Source organism: Tachypleus tridentatus, chromosome 2 (assembly GCF_004210375.1).
Source record: "Tachypleus tridentatus isolate NWPU-2018 chromosome 2, ASM421037v1, whole genome shotgun sequence".
Lineage (NCBI taxonomy): Eukaryota > Metazoa > Arthropoda > Merostomata > Xiphosura > Limulidae > Tachypleus > Tachypleus tridentatus.
In genome coordinates, this window is record NC_134826.1 from 65,337,000 (window position 1) to 65,351,992 (window position 14,993).

At 35.3% G+C, this 14,993-nt stretch overlaps 2 protein-coding genes across 10 annotated transcripts in view; both read left to right on the top strand.

Moving 5' to 3' along the window:
- LOC143244042 (exocyst complex component 6-like) overlaps positions 1-14,993 on the top strand; it is a 285,728-nt gene that overhangs the window by 46,224 nt on the left and 224,511 nt on the right. The window lies entirely within an intron of this gene.
- Positions 3,029-14,993, top strand: part of LOC143244033 (dual serine/threonine and tyrosine protein kinase-like) — a 34,941-nt gene continuing 22,976 nt past the window's right edge. The window contains exon 1 of one of the 5 annotated variants that reach the window (XM_076488000.1): positions 3,029-3,264. In XM_076488000.1, coding sequence (XP_076344115.1) covers positions 3,141-3,264 — 124 coding nt within the window. In that variant the 5' untranslated portion in view covers positions 3,029-3,140. Of the gene's footprint in view, positions 3,265-13,165; positions 13,478-14,993 lie in introns of those variants that run through there. The other 4 variants (XM_076488002.1, XM_076488005.1, XM_076488003.1 and 1 more) reach the window with 4 other exon arrangements.

Consider the following 14,993-nt stretch of genomic DNA (forward strand, 5'->3'; position numbering starts at 1 on the left):
CGAAAAAAAAAATAACGTTTACACTATCGGGAGGTAACCATCAATAATACAACAGTTGTATGGGTCGATAAAACAATAGCTGCGTAGTACCAGGATCTAATCATCAGTGAAATAGTAGTTGTATTGTACATGGAGGTATCATAATTAACACAATAGTTGTATAGTATCAGGAGGTAACCATCAATAAAACTATAGTTGTATTGTACCAGAAGTAAACATTGAGTAAAGCAACACTCGTGTAGTATTAGATAAAACCGTCCATTGTTATCAATAAAGCTTTAACTATGTAGAGTTAGTAAATAGTTCGTCCAATATCATCAGTACAACAATGATCATATTGGGGTCACCACCTCCAGGAGAAAACTAACATGACATTAGATGATGGACGTGTTGCCGTCTTATACAGTCCACGATTCTCAGTTCCCAGTGGACATAAGCCAAATTAAACTGCTTTTCTGGATGCTATAGCATCACAAGTCTTAAACTACAAAATATATTACACTGTAAATAAGGTGTGTTTCGGTTTTTACTTCCAGGAGTATCAAAATACTCCATTTTAAAACCCATTAAGTGTGTGAAATTATGTCATGTAGAAGGTTAGCAAATGTTCTAAGAAAAAACAACATTTGCTTTCAGTCTGTTAACTCTTAAGTAATAAACATACCATTAAAGGCATAATAAAGGTAAATGTTAAACAATGAATTAAAGGTCCCAGTCTTTTGTGTTTTAACGTGGAATTTGATATTGCTTCAGTTTACTCTTTTTTAGAATTTGAGTCCCCTACTAGGGGCTCAGCGGTATATCTGCAGGCTTACGACAATGAATATCTGTTTTCGATACCCGTGGTGAGTAGAGCACAGATAGCCTGTTGTGAAGCTTTGCTTTTAACAACAACCAAACAACACTTTGGTTGTGCATATGACATTTAGCATTAATAATAACATATGCCATTTAATTAATTGTCATCTAACGGTAACTGTTCTTACATATGTGTGCTAAAAATATTATGTTCAGTCTTTATCTTCTCAGAGTCTTCCTGACAAATTGACTTCTTGATACATCGTTGTTTGACTTTGTATACAAAAGATGAAAACAAAACAAAATTTTTAGAATTTTAAGAGATTCAAACATGTTCTTCTGCTATATATATACTGCGTTTTATTTTATTATCTGGCACGATTGCACCACAATGTCTTATAATATTAGTAAACAGAGGACCAAGTTGGACTTAGGTTTCCCGTTTTATCCGGTTATTCCCGGTTTTCCCACTAGTGTGTCGAGTTACACATTTTACTGCGTGCATTACGCTTGCGTCAATCAAATTAGTAGATTTTTATTCAAAATACCAAAAAAAGCTAACATGTTTACCACTAAGTAATTTTTTTCATATTAATGTAAAGTTGCCTTGTTACTGAAATATCACTTTCATCTGTTTGTTTCAAAATTTTGCTCAAAGTTACACAAGGCCTAGCTGCTTATTTATATCCGTTTCTACTTGTCAACTGATACATTTAAAGAAAGCCAACGGCACTCGCTTCCAACTATATATATAACTAATTTTATTAGATTGAATACACATTTTTAGTAGTGGATCACGAACCGTTAATCCTTGGATTTACAACCTAAGACTGCTAATCAGTTGTACACGTGTGACCTCTGACGTATCAGAAAGCACAAGGCATTTAAAAGTTTGCTAAGTCTGCTTATCTTGTTTTATATCAAAGCCACATTGGGTCATCTGACTGTGTTTTCCACAGGAATCGAATCCCGAATCTCAATGTTTTCAATTCATAGGCTTACCGTTGTCCCTGCTTATAAGAAATTATGGAATACAAATTTAGCATAAACCACAAATATTTCGAAAACACTAGTTCATTTGTATTTTGCTTTAACCAATGGCTTTTATACATTACAGAATACTGCTTGTTACAACACTCAGTAGAAAAAACTGACAAGAATAATTTGAGTAAAATCACACACTTTTATAAGATACGTGAAGGGCCCCAGCAGTAAACATCATAATTAATTGCAATATTGATAGCATTTTTAATTGAATTATATGTTATTTGGAATCCTCTAACCATATTTGGTGGTCAGAGTGCTAGACTTGCAACCTGTGGTTTGTGAGATTCAAACAGTCACCGTTTTTGTTTTGTTTTTTAATTTTAATAAAGATAAAATTTCAAGGCAGAATTTTTAATAATACAGTTTTTGTAACAATGTAAATAACTTTGCACAAAATAATAGCAAGAAACATTCAGATTACCGTAGTGTTTGATAGATAGTAAAATTAATTTTACATTTATTTTGAAATTGCTTTGTAGATGGAATTAATTTCATATGCGGAATATTGAACTGCAATAATATAAAATTTTTCTCGCCAACATTTCAGATCTTTTATCAACTTTGCAGTAGCATTTCCACATGTTCTCGTAATAAATAGCCCGGCATGGCCAGGTGGTTAAGGCACTCGACTCGTAATTCGATGGTCGCGGGTTCGAATCCCTCTCACACCAAACATGCTCGTTTTTTCAGCCGTTTGGGCGTTATAATGTTTCGACCAATCCCACTATTCGTTGGTAAAAGAGTAGTCCAAGAGTTGGCGGTGGGTGGTGATGACTAGCTGCCTTCCCTCTAGTCTTACACTGCTAAATTAGGGACGACAAGCGCAGATAGCCCTCATGTAGCTTTGCGCGAACGTAAAAAAGAAATCGTAATAAATAATGTTAAATGAAATGTGTTCACATCTAAAGTTAATACAGTTATTTATGATTTCTTCTTCCTTTTTATCAACTATAAGAAGTATTCTTTTATATACATTATTCAGAGAAAACATAGCAGATAAGTAAGTATAATATTCATCAGTTCAAATTAACTTATTAAGTAACTTATAAATGACGACGAAAAACCTTCTTGTATTCTCAAGACGACTGGTACGGGTATTAAAACTTAACTTTAATTAAAGTTTTAACACCCGTACCAGTCGTCTTACGCAACTGATAATTTTAACGGTAGGTGGCAATATGGGATTCCCTAAATATATTCTTCAGATACAAGGTTGGAAAGTAACTCAGCTGTGGCAGATTAATATCAAATGCAAGTTGAACTCTGAAGGGGTCGAAGGCTAGAGTGGTGGGAATATGGCAGCGAGCCTTCCACATGAGTTTAGTAAGTTCAACAAACACTGTAAATATTTGAAATATTTGTTGAAAGAAACGAGAAAATCTCTTGAAGAAATAGAAAAGACTGGATATCTCGATAATAGTGAGTTTGATAGTACTTTAGCTGCAATTTTTGCACATATTAAAAACTAAGAAAGACAATAAATTGTAAATTTTAATATTTACTTTAATTTAGCAATTTAACATGTTAACTAAAAATTTATTCAGTATGATTAGTCTAGGACACTACAATATACAAGCAGTACTATTAGTACTAGTGAATTGTGTGAGTTGTGACAGTACTTTTCAGGATATTTCTGTAAATTGATACTATTTACATTTTGAACTAATCTTAATAACGACTCTAACCTTTAGTAGTAAAGTGTCATTTAATTTTATAAACTAAAACCTAAAGTTTGTCAAAGTGAAGCAGTGTTACAATAACATTTAAGCTTTTTTGTTACATTCCTACTAGTGGAATTGTAGTGCTACTACAAATAATGGTTGTCCCATTAAGTCTAAGAATAGCAGTATAATCATAATCAAGTCTGTGTGCTAAGCTATCTTGTGTTATTGTAAATATTTCAAAGTAATTACTTGGAAACTACAATGAATAACAACACTTAACTTCAACTATCAAAAAAGAAACATTAAAATACAATAATGTCATCTTTCAGTTGTCCAGGTAATAGGAATCAGGAGCAATGCACTAGATAGTATATGGTTGATAATTTTTCAATCCAATAAAAATATAATACATTTAATTTAAGAGTTTGAGATTATAACTACATTACCTCCTTCAAGTATTACTGTTTTTTCTAACTGTCATTCAAGTGATAAAATATTTGGTAAATTCTATGATTAATGTGATTAATTTGTCTCATTTTTCCCCTGAACTATTTCATATTAAGTATATTTTGTTTATATAAAAAACATAGGGAATCTGAGTATAATCAGATTATGACATAAGAGTATTTTTAAAGAAAAAATCTTCTAAACTAATACTTAACAGGACTTTGTTTCCTTTACCATTTCTAAAGTTATGGAAAAGTGGCTGGTTCTAATGTCACAGCTCAACAAACACATTACCCATTTACTACTTGTTCTAATGTCGCAGCTCAATTACTTGTTTTTAATGTTACAGCCTAACAAACACATTACTTCTTTCTAATGTCACAGCTCAACACATTACCTGTTTCTTATGTCACAACACATTGTTTGTTTTTTATATTGTAGATTAGCGCATTGCTTGTTTCTAATATCCCAGCTTAACACATTGCCTGTTTCTTATGGAAGAACTCGGCACATTGTTTCTAATATCACAGCTTAACATGTTGCTTGTCTCTAATATCAGATGCTGACAGACTACTGTTGTGGTTAGTACAATGACAGACTAGTCTTCTGATTATTACAGTGACTCATTAGTGTTCTGGTTAGTACATTGATGGAATTCTGTTTTGGTTACTACACTGACCAGAGAAAATTCTGTACTTTCAATTTACCTCTTCTGGATCTAAACATCCATCCAGGTGTTTACAGTGTGTGACTATCTGTGAAGGGGAGGAGAGGATCCTGGTGGTTGAGGGTCCAACTTCAATATACTATTTTGGCCTTGAATTTCTGTAAACAGGTAGCCTTGGGGTGCCCCCAAGGTCATTCGACTGGTCCACTTGGGCTAGGGTCAACAAAGTACCAGTGTTGGACATTCTCAATGGATGTTGTGGACGATGTGTCTCTGATTTGATTGATTCTTACCATCTCGTGTTTTTCCTTACAGGAATCATTTCTAAAACCTGCTGATGCAATCATCCTTCAGCAGTTTTCTTTGTACAGAAATGACAGGTTGTGTGATAGATGAATGCATGAAGGGGTGGCACTGCAGGTTGATCATCATGTACCCACCTTGTCTTTACCACTTGATACACCCTTGGAGGTTGTAGCCATCTATGTTTCCTTCGGTCATACCATCACTGTTTATTCTCTCTACCCAACTCCTGAAGAGATCTAGGATCAGTCACACCTTGATGCCCTCTTTGAGCAGTTACCATCTCCCTTTTTAATCCTGGACGATTTTAATGGACATAATTCCCTCTGGGGTGGTGCTGATACTGATGGGAGGGGTCGTTCCATAAACCATATACTCTTGGACCACAACCTATCTCTCTTTAATACTAGTTCTTATACTTATTTTCATGCACCTAGTCTGTTTTTTACTGCTATTGATATTTTTATCTGTCCCCCCTTCACTTTTCTCTTACTTTTATTGGAGGATTGACAGTAACCCACAAGGCAGTGATCACTTTCCTATCATTTTGAGAGAGACTAGCCTTAGTCGATGCCACCCGACCCGCATGCCTTGATGGTAGTTGGACAGACTCATTTTCACTGCTCTCTCATAACTTGATCCTGCCATCACCTGTAATCCATTGATAGATGACTGTATGGCAGCAGTGACTGATTGTATTGTCCAGGCAGCTGCTCAGTGTATTCCTAAAACCTCGACATGTTTCCCACAGTATTCTTGTCATTGGTGGAATCCTACCTGACACATGGCAAGCTCAAAAATGGTCTTTGAATAATTTCACAAGTCTCTATGTTGATGACTTTCACATTTTGTATCAGTCATCAAGCATGAATCTTATTGAATGGCAGTTACAGACTGCCCTCAATTGCTTACTGAAGTGGACCACAGAAAATGATTTTACCTTTTCTCATTCCAAAACCATTTACATGCACTTCTGCAGCCAAGGGGCTATTTACCCATATCCCTAACTCTATCTTTGAGAAATTGTACTTCCCATGGTCCCTAAGGCAATGTTCTTGGGACTTATCTTTGGTAGTAAGCTGACCTTCATTCCACACATCAAGCAGCTACATGTCAAGTGTACAAGGGCACTGAACATTCTCCATGTCCTCTCTTCTACCTCTTGGGAGAGTAGATTGATGTTCTATGCTAAAAATCTATTATGCCTTTATTTGATCAAAATTTTCCTATGGGTTTCATGTCTATGGCTCTGCCAGGATCTCAGCTTTGAAAATGTTGGACTCTGTTCACCATCAAGGGTTTTGGCTCTGCACAGGGGCTTTCCTCACTTCTCCAGTCTAGAGTTTGTACACTGAGTTTCAAGAACCTCCTCTACACCTTTGCCATTTGCAACTGTCTTTACTGTATGCTTCAAAACTTTGATCATTACCACAGCATTCCATGTGGGGTTGTGTTTTCCATCCTTAATGGGCCATGCTTTTTCAGAATAAATGGTCTGTCATTGTTCCTTTTTGGCCTTTGTATCCAGGTGCAGTTGAATGATTTGGGTCTGTCCTTGGATAACACAGCTGTATCCACTGGTCAGCCCACCTCACCATGGCTAATAACCATCCCCAAATGTGACCTTTCTTTGAGTCATCTGATAAAGGCAGATACTCCTGATTTGAATTATCACCTTCTATTTACCAAACGTCTTTTGAACCATCCTTACATTTCCATTTATATGGACAGTTCAAAATCAGGTGACTCTCTAGGCGCTGCCATGGTTTGTTTTGATTCGGTTTTTGCATACAGAATCCTCTGCAGTTTTTGTGTTCGCTACCGAATTGTATGCCATTTCTCTTGCCCTGGATCACATAGAAGCTATGTAGTACACGAACTGTACAATTTATAATAACTCGCTTAGCTCTCTGTTAGCCCTGGAATCGCTTCACGTTAGTTCTCACCCTGTTCTCGTCGATATTCAAAACAGACTGGCCCATTTCTCTCTATCATCTTTTTCTATTCATTTTTAATGCGTACCTGACCACGTCGGTACTCGCGCGAACAAGCTCACCCACGTCGCAGCTAAGTTAGCCTGCTCTAGTACTATCACTGCCGTGTCTGTCCCATACATGGACATACGGTTCTGTATTCAAGGCTCAGCTCCGCGCTAGTTGACAGTGAGCAATGCAATAACAAGTTTTTCCAGCTCAAACCTTCAATTACTCTTTGGTCGTTTTGTTACCGTAAGGTTGGATCGGAAGTTGTCCTGGCTAGGCCACACATTGGTCAGTTTTTAACTCATTGCTTTCGTTTATCTGGTACCAACGCACTAATGAGTCGTGTCGTCGTTACGATCTAGGGCGACGGCATCATTTCAAACATATTTTTACCTTGGATTCACCCTTGACGTAGGACAGTGTCATTGACGATGATGACGCTGTCCACCTCATTTGTGTTTTTAAAGGTTTAAGGGCATTTGATCTTTTTAACCCTTTTACGATTTTAATTTGAAAATTGGACCATGTTTAGTTGTAGCATGATACATTTTTTACATAGTTTAATGATTTTACTTTTTTTTACCTTTTTGCAGGTTGTTTGGTGCATATAACCCAGTTGCGTTGCGCCAGTAAACGCTAAACAACCAATCAACTGTACTGACAAATTACTATTCTAGTTACTACACAAACTGAATAGCGTTGTGGTTAGTACACTGACATGCTACAGTTCTAGTTACTACTCGCAGGTTACTGTTCTGATTATTACACTGACAGATTATTGTTCTGGTTAGTACGCTGACGGAATAATTTTCTGATTAGTAGTGTTTTATCTGAGATATTCGATCAAAACCACGTTTGAAAACAGGAACTTTACCCTGGTGGAAGGCAAAGGATATCTGCCAATCAGATAGGTTTCAACAGCCCTGTCTCTACTCTCAGCTGACATGAATAATTGTGTAGTTTCATTTCTGTGGAAAAGTAATATATGTATATAAAGCGTATTTTTGTGTTATATTTCACTGGAAAGCAGAACATAAGATACATATTAAGAAAAAACGATCTTTTTAAAAACTTGTTAGTAGTCAAAAATCAACCCAGTTATAGGGGTTTTAATCTTTAAGGATTTGTTGTATAAAATCTCTGATTTTAAAACTGTGTAAAGCCAGAGGGGTGTATGGATTTACTTACGTGCTCTTGTTTGGTAATTGTGAATATTGGTTATTGCTTTTTGTTCACCGAACTCTTAGCGTAGATTTCTTAATACAACACAAACGTTTATATATTTCAAAAACTTCGTTTTTTTTGGTTCTTTTTGTTTACATAATAAGGTTATTACAAGAGTAATACTTTAAACGCACACATCTAACAACGGTCTTCCCTTTTGTACTCTGCTTCATTATGTATAATAACTATAATATTGATATACAGACGCAAACACAATAATTAAAGTATATGAATATACATCTCCACAGAAAAAAACTAGTCTCGTTCACGAAAATGCTTTTACAGGAATGTAGTTTGTTATAATAACAGACATAATTATAGCTGATACGTTTTTTGAAACTAACAGTGTACGGTGTGTAACCATGATTGATATATTTTGAAGGCTAACAGTGTACGGTGTGTTTGTTTGTTTGTTTTTTTAATTTCACGCAAAGCTACATGTCCCTAATTTAGCAGTGTAAGACTAGAGGGAAGACAGCTAGTCATCACCACCCACCGCCAATTCTTGGGCTATTCTTTTACCAACGAATAGTGGGATTGACCGTAACATAATAACGCCCCACGGTTTAAAAGTCAAGCATGATTGGTGCGACGGGGTTGCTAACCCGCGACCCGCAGATTACGAGTCGAACGCCTTAACCCACCTAGCCATGCCGGGCCGCGTACGGTGTGTAACCATCGCAGATACTGTCAGTAATATGGAACTTCCTTGAAAAAAAGACAAAAAAACACCCAAGTACAAACTTGGAAGCTAAAAAAATAGAAAAAAATTAAATTAATTGACAAGGAGTGTACATTGTACAAAGACGTGATGGAATAGAGAACTTAGATGGCGTCACTTATAGTTGAGCACGTGGAAGAACTAGTTTTTTTATTTGTGTGTAAAAAGAGCGAAGTGCTAATTTTATAGATTGGATATAGTTTACTACGTCTAGGACATAACACAGCTATCAAATGAATGGACTTAAAGATGCATATGGTGACACGTGTTGTAGTGCGTCTGCTCGTCTGGGAATTTTTCCAGAAACACCAGAAAAAATGTTAATTTTACAGTGATTACCAAAAATGGGTAAAAAGTAATAATTGGCACTCAAATAAAAAGTTGTAATTATACAGGGATAACCAATACAAGTATCTTGAGTTTAGAAATTCGTGCAATGTAACACGAGGACTGTTTATGTCAAACATCCCTAATTTTTAAATGACAGATTATAGATGGAAGGCAACTAGTTAACAACATTTACTACCAAATGTTAGGGTTTCTCTAATCGAATATTGGGAATTAATTTATATCCCTGTATCATTACCGAAATTTCTCGAAGCTTATAGAATACACTTCTCGGCATTTATAGAACATTTCACATTATTTATTGCTCTCTGCTTCCCACGTGGGTCTTACGACTCGACCCTCTTCTAATGTATGTTGGACAGTCCAAAATACTTCTTGTTAATAAAAGAAAAACGTTTTGTTCTCGGAACTTGACCCTCTAGCATATCGGTCAGTTACTGGAAAAAAGTCTCGGGACTTTATAAAACAAACAAAGAAGCTAGTATTTGACCAAAAACAACCAACCGACTTATGGGAGTATGGGGAAAACACCGATATATATTTTTTTTAAGATCAGTCAAATAAATCGTTGCTTGGGGTCGTTGGCACCGTGATGGCTTTCTTTAGGGGTAGACTTTGAGCCGCGCCTGACCGTCTCATTAGGGTCATTTGAAAAGCTCTGTACTTATGTTAATTCATGTATAGTGTCAGAACACAGAACAATGTATCAAAACTTGTGTAATACATCAACAAGAAAACAATGTAATTATGAACTCGCCGGTCAACAAGTGAAAATAATATATTGGTGTTGTTTCCAACTCTGACCGTTTCTGATATATGAAACGAACACGTAAAGAGAGTAAGAAAATTTTCGTTATTGTAGACGTTTTATAACGAGCAGCTTAAAAAACAACACCGTCCTTGTATGTGGCTGTACAGAGGGTTACTTATTTTTGTCTATCTAGCTTTTCACAGTTCATATCCTAGTTGTATGATGTATTTTAATCAACAGGTAATTACTCTTTGTCTGTTTATCACTTCATATCCTAACTGTATGATGAAATTTATTCAACAGGTTATTACTGTTTGTTTGTCACTTCATATCCTAGCTGTATGATGTATTTTAATCAATAGGATATCACTGTTTGTTTATCACTTCATATCCTGTATATGATGCATTTTAATCAACGAGTTGTCTGTTTATCGCTGGAAATCTTGGCTGTGTGTATTTTAACAATGTGATACTTAGGCTGTAATATTTAATATCTACAAATTGTACCTCTCAACTTCTTGGTATGTGCAACTTTACAGATTAAATTTTATCAAAGTTTTATGTTGTAACATGGATTTAACAGTTGCCTAAAACTGTTAACATGTAACAGGCGCTGTGGATGCTTGTTCCTTGGAACCGCACCCACCCCCTCGAATAAAATGCTTGCGTGACGTCCTCGTGGATGAACTTTCATGCTTGTGGTTCTGAAATGAAGAAATAATTAGTAGTGTGCTTTAGGACTAATGTAATTGCACGGCCACGTGCAGCGAGGATAACATACATTTGATGAGCACGGACGTGACGATAACGCTCTGCCTCTGACGTGCATAGTGGTAACAACAAACCCTTCTCTGTGATTGTCTGAATATTATTTGTTAGCCACAAAACAGTGTCCAGAACGGCTGTTTTTTATTTTTTGATATTTTAGTTGTTGTAGTTTTCAACCGCGGCATAGCGGCTCCAAGTTTTCAAAGTACAGACTTTTAGCTCATAGCTCCATCTATTGACCGTTTTGAGATCTAATTACAGCCGTGGCTATTGATGGTTCCCTTTTCTTTTTTTTTTTTTCTTCAAGTATAGACCTTTAGTTCACTTGAACCGATTTGAGATCTAATTGCAGCTTTGGACTCAGGAGGTCACTCCTTTCGGTTAGTCCAAGGATCAACTTATTCTAATCATGCTTTAAATAATTTAAATTTCAGGGTTGGCTGGTAGAGATCCTGATGAGTTATATATTTGAATCGAGCATACGTGCTTCACGCCTGGTATTGCTGGGACACAAAAATATGTGTGTGTATGTATGTATATATATAACCTCTAACCCTGCTGCTGAAAAAATTTCAAGTGCTGCGGCTATTGAAATTGTCTTATTTTTATTATTTATTTATTTCCACTGTTGGGGATACGAAGTGGCCAGTATTTCTAATGAGAATATTATTCATGCTTCGTAACTATGGAAAGTGATTCAGGAATTTGAAATTTTATGCATTTTTTAAAAACAGAACTTTTTGAACAATGACCCCTGAGTCATATAAAATATATATGTACACACACTCAGTCTTTTTATTATGTTTCCGATAAAGGTCTTTATGCTTTGGCTTATGAATGGTCAAACTCCGGATCTTACAAGCTAATCTAAAAAGTTAGGTTTTTTATCAAGCCACTCGTATTGTATTACTTTGAACCAGACACGTACATGTATGCACAGAGGTGGAGAATCTTTTATAAATTATCTAACCTATATAAAAGCCAGTGTGTGTTACGTCACGCTTTATTTCTCGAAATGGGAGGAGTCGTAAACTCCAAAATGCATTTATCCAGTAGAATAGTTCGATTACCGTTTGCATGTTACGATTTTTTAGTGACGAGGGATGAAAGGGGACCGTAAGTTGATGATAAACCTTATAAGTGTAGTGAGTGTTGGTACACTAAGACTAAAGTAAAGACGTAGTGTGCAGTCACCTAGCCTAAGGCCATGCACATACAATTTATCATGGAAGTAAAAATACTGGTTCAATTTTATCAAACTTAAATCGTTTCTGAATTAAGATATTTTTTGTTATATCACCAACGTTTTTAATAAAACAAACAAACCTCTTTAATCAACGAAGACTCCAACTAAAAAAAATCAACACATATTTTTCCAGTTGTTATCTATTATCTATACACTTTATTTTATACTTTGTGTTCATAGACTATCAATATTAGGTTATACTTTAGTTGCTAAGTAACATGACATAAAAAGCCGTGTTGGGACGTAGTGTCATCAAAACGTACTAGCTTTTCCATATATTAAAAGTTGTTGATATCATTTCTTTTTACCGATAATTGTTTAGTGAATACGCCATGAATTAATTTCCTCAGTGATATCAATTTTGATTAGCATAGAAAGGAATTTAGCGATATTTGACTGTTAGGGTATTCCATCAGGTGGGTGGTGATAGTAGTTCTTGCCCCTTCAAAAATGACGGGCTATACGATCATAGGGTGTATTAAAACTTAACGAGGGAAAATTTGTTAATTTAAAACGAAATTTCTACATATACATTTATGAATCGACTATGCTAGGAGTCTAACTGGTAAGAATAGTGGAGCATCTACAGACAACATACTAAAAATTTACAAAACATATATTAGACCAGTAATAGACTACGCAGCTCCAGCATGGATAACTGCAAGTGACAAAATAATTAAAACCAAACTACAAATAATCCAAAACAGCATACAGAGTTCCAAGAACAACATCATCTCAATTCATACACAAATATTCGAACATACCAACCATACCAGATAGACTCCTACATAATACAATAACGTACTTCGATAAAAACTGGATGAAAACGAATTACTCTGCAAACTAGACAGGTACCCTATACATGATGAAGTTAGTCCGAAACACCTCTCCCCGGTCAATATATATTTGAAACATAAAAAAATAGTTTAAAATAATAATAAGTAAATAAATAATAATAATAAATATATAATAAAAATGTACACATACACACACGCATAATGATACAAAAATATTTAAAAAGTGCCACCAACAAACTTGACATCTTACTGATAGGACAAAACAATACCCACACATGTACAACAATACATGGACATTGCCCTGAAAAGGGTCGAAGTAATATTAAAAAATGCAGTAACTACCACTGTCAAATACTGCACGACCACATAAGTACGGGAAGTACAAAGAGAACCTGACCCTTCAGAGTATCATATCTAAACACCTAGAGAAAGAGATTTATGAATCACATGTTAAAGCTGAATGTTTATGCGTTATACGTTTTACTAACAAATCGATATTGGCATAATATTCTTGTTTCAATAAGCGCTGTATATATGCGGTTTTCATGTTAATACATGAACCAAATTATCTATGGTTACATTACTGAATACGCGTTTGTAGCTGTTCTAATATCGGTTTTGGCCTTGTTCAAAACATGCCTGCGTATCTTTACTGTAAAATCATATGCGTGCACACTTCCAACGGACGGTAACAAAAGGCAGTTGTAAGTACACGTGAGTAAACAGTTTTGTACAAAAACATATTAAAAGCTTAATAAAGTATTTCAAACGTTTAATGTTAATTTGTTAGACTGTTTATTTGTTGAAATTATTAAGTTTGGTAGAGCTTAGCTGTACCTAAACGTAAGCCGAAAGCCTATACAAGTTATCAAGTTAATTTATTGATTATAGGCCGTTCTCAATAAAGGCTTAACTTATGCTAGGCCTAAAAGAGATTTTGGTGTCTGCAGTTCTTTTGGGTTATTTTTAAATCTCGTACTTTAAGAAGTACTGTTACAATGAAGAAACTAATTTGACTACAGATATATCTGCGGGTTGCTGCTACAATGTACTATATCGATGACGGTAACGTATCTGGCATGTGTCATTAGATGAATCATTTTACACATGGTGACTTTACTGGCATGTTCAGTATTTGATTTAGATATAATAAGTACAAGATATTACAATCTTTATGTATTTATAAAGCAGTCATTGTTTACACTTAATACAGCAGTGTTGTAAGTGTTATGCAACTTATAATCGTTATGCTGAATTTGATAACACTTCACATTTTAATGAGCTTCTGCCAAAAAACAACAGAGGTCACTTCTAGACTACTTAAGAATGTGGACCTCCAAGACCAGAAATTCACCATACAGTTGTATTAGTAGACTTTCATGTGTGTTGGAAGAGATGGGGTTGCTGTGATATCTGTTTCTTCAATACTTTTTTTCATGAACACAGTTTTAAGTTGTTTGTGAAAGCTTCTCAATTTGAAGTCTCATTTGATGTCTACCTTCATCAAAATAGTTCTATGAGTTGTGTTGTTGTTTTCTTGTAACCATAATCTTCATTTGGTGCATGAGTGCAGTGCTTTGGATCGTGTTGTTGTATGGCTTTAATGTTTATAGCTGTCTTAAAGTCTGCTTTCAATGTTAAAATAATTTTTCGTTGAAATGTTGCATCTTTTATTTTTGCATTGTTTAACAACCTTGCTTGCATGTATCACTACACTTCATATTACTGGGGGTAGCTGTACCTCCTAGTGTGACAGGTACTTTATGTTATTAGGTATGGCTGTAATTTAATCTGTTCCTAAACTTTATATTATTGGGTATGACTATACTGGCATGTGTCACTACATTTAATCCTACTTGATGTAACTGTAGTTCCATGTTTCACTACATTTCACATTACTTGGTGTAACTGTACTTGTGCCACTACACTTCACGTTACTAGGTGTAACTGTACTTACATGTGTCACTACACTTTACTAGGTATACCTGTACTTGTATATGTCACTACACTTCACACTGCTAGGTGTATGTGTACTTGCATGTATCACTACACATCACACTACTAGATGTAATTGTCCTTGCATGTGTCATTACACTTCATTCTACTAGATGTAACTGTACTTGCAGTAGTTACTACATTTTACACTATTAGATGTAACTCTACTTGCATGTATCACTACATTTTATTAATTTAAACATAGAAACTTTCTGTAGAAGTTTTAATACAGTGT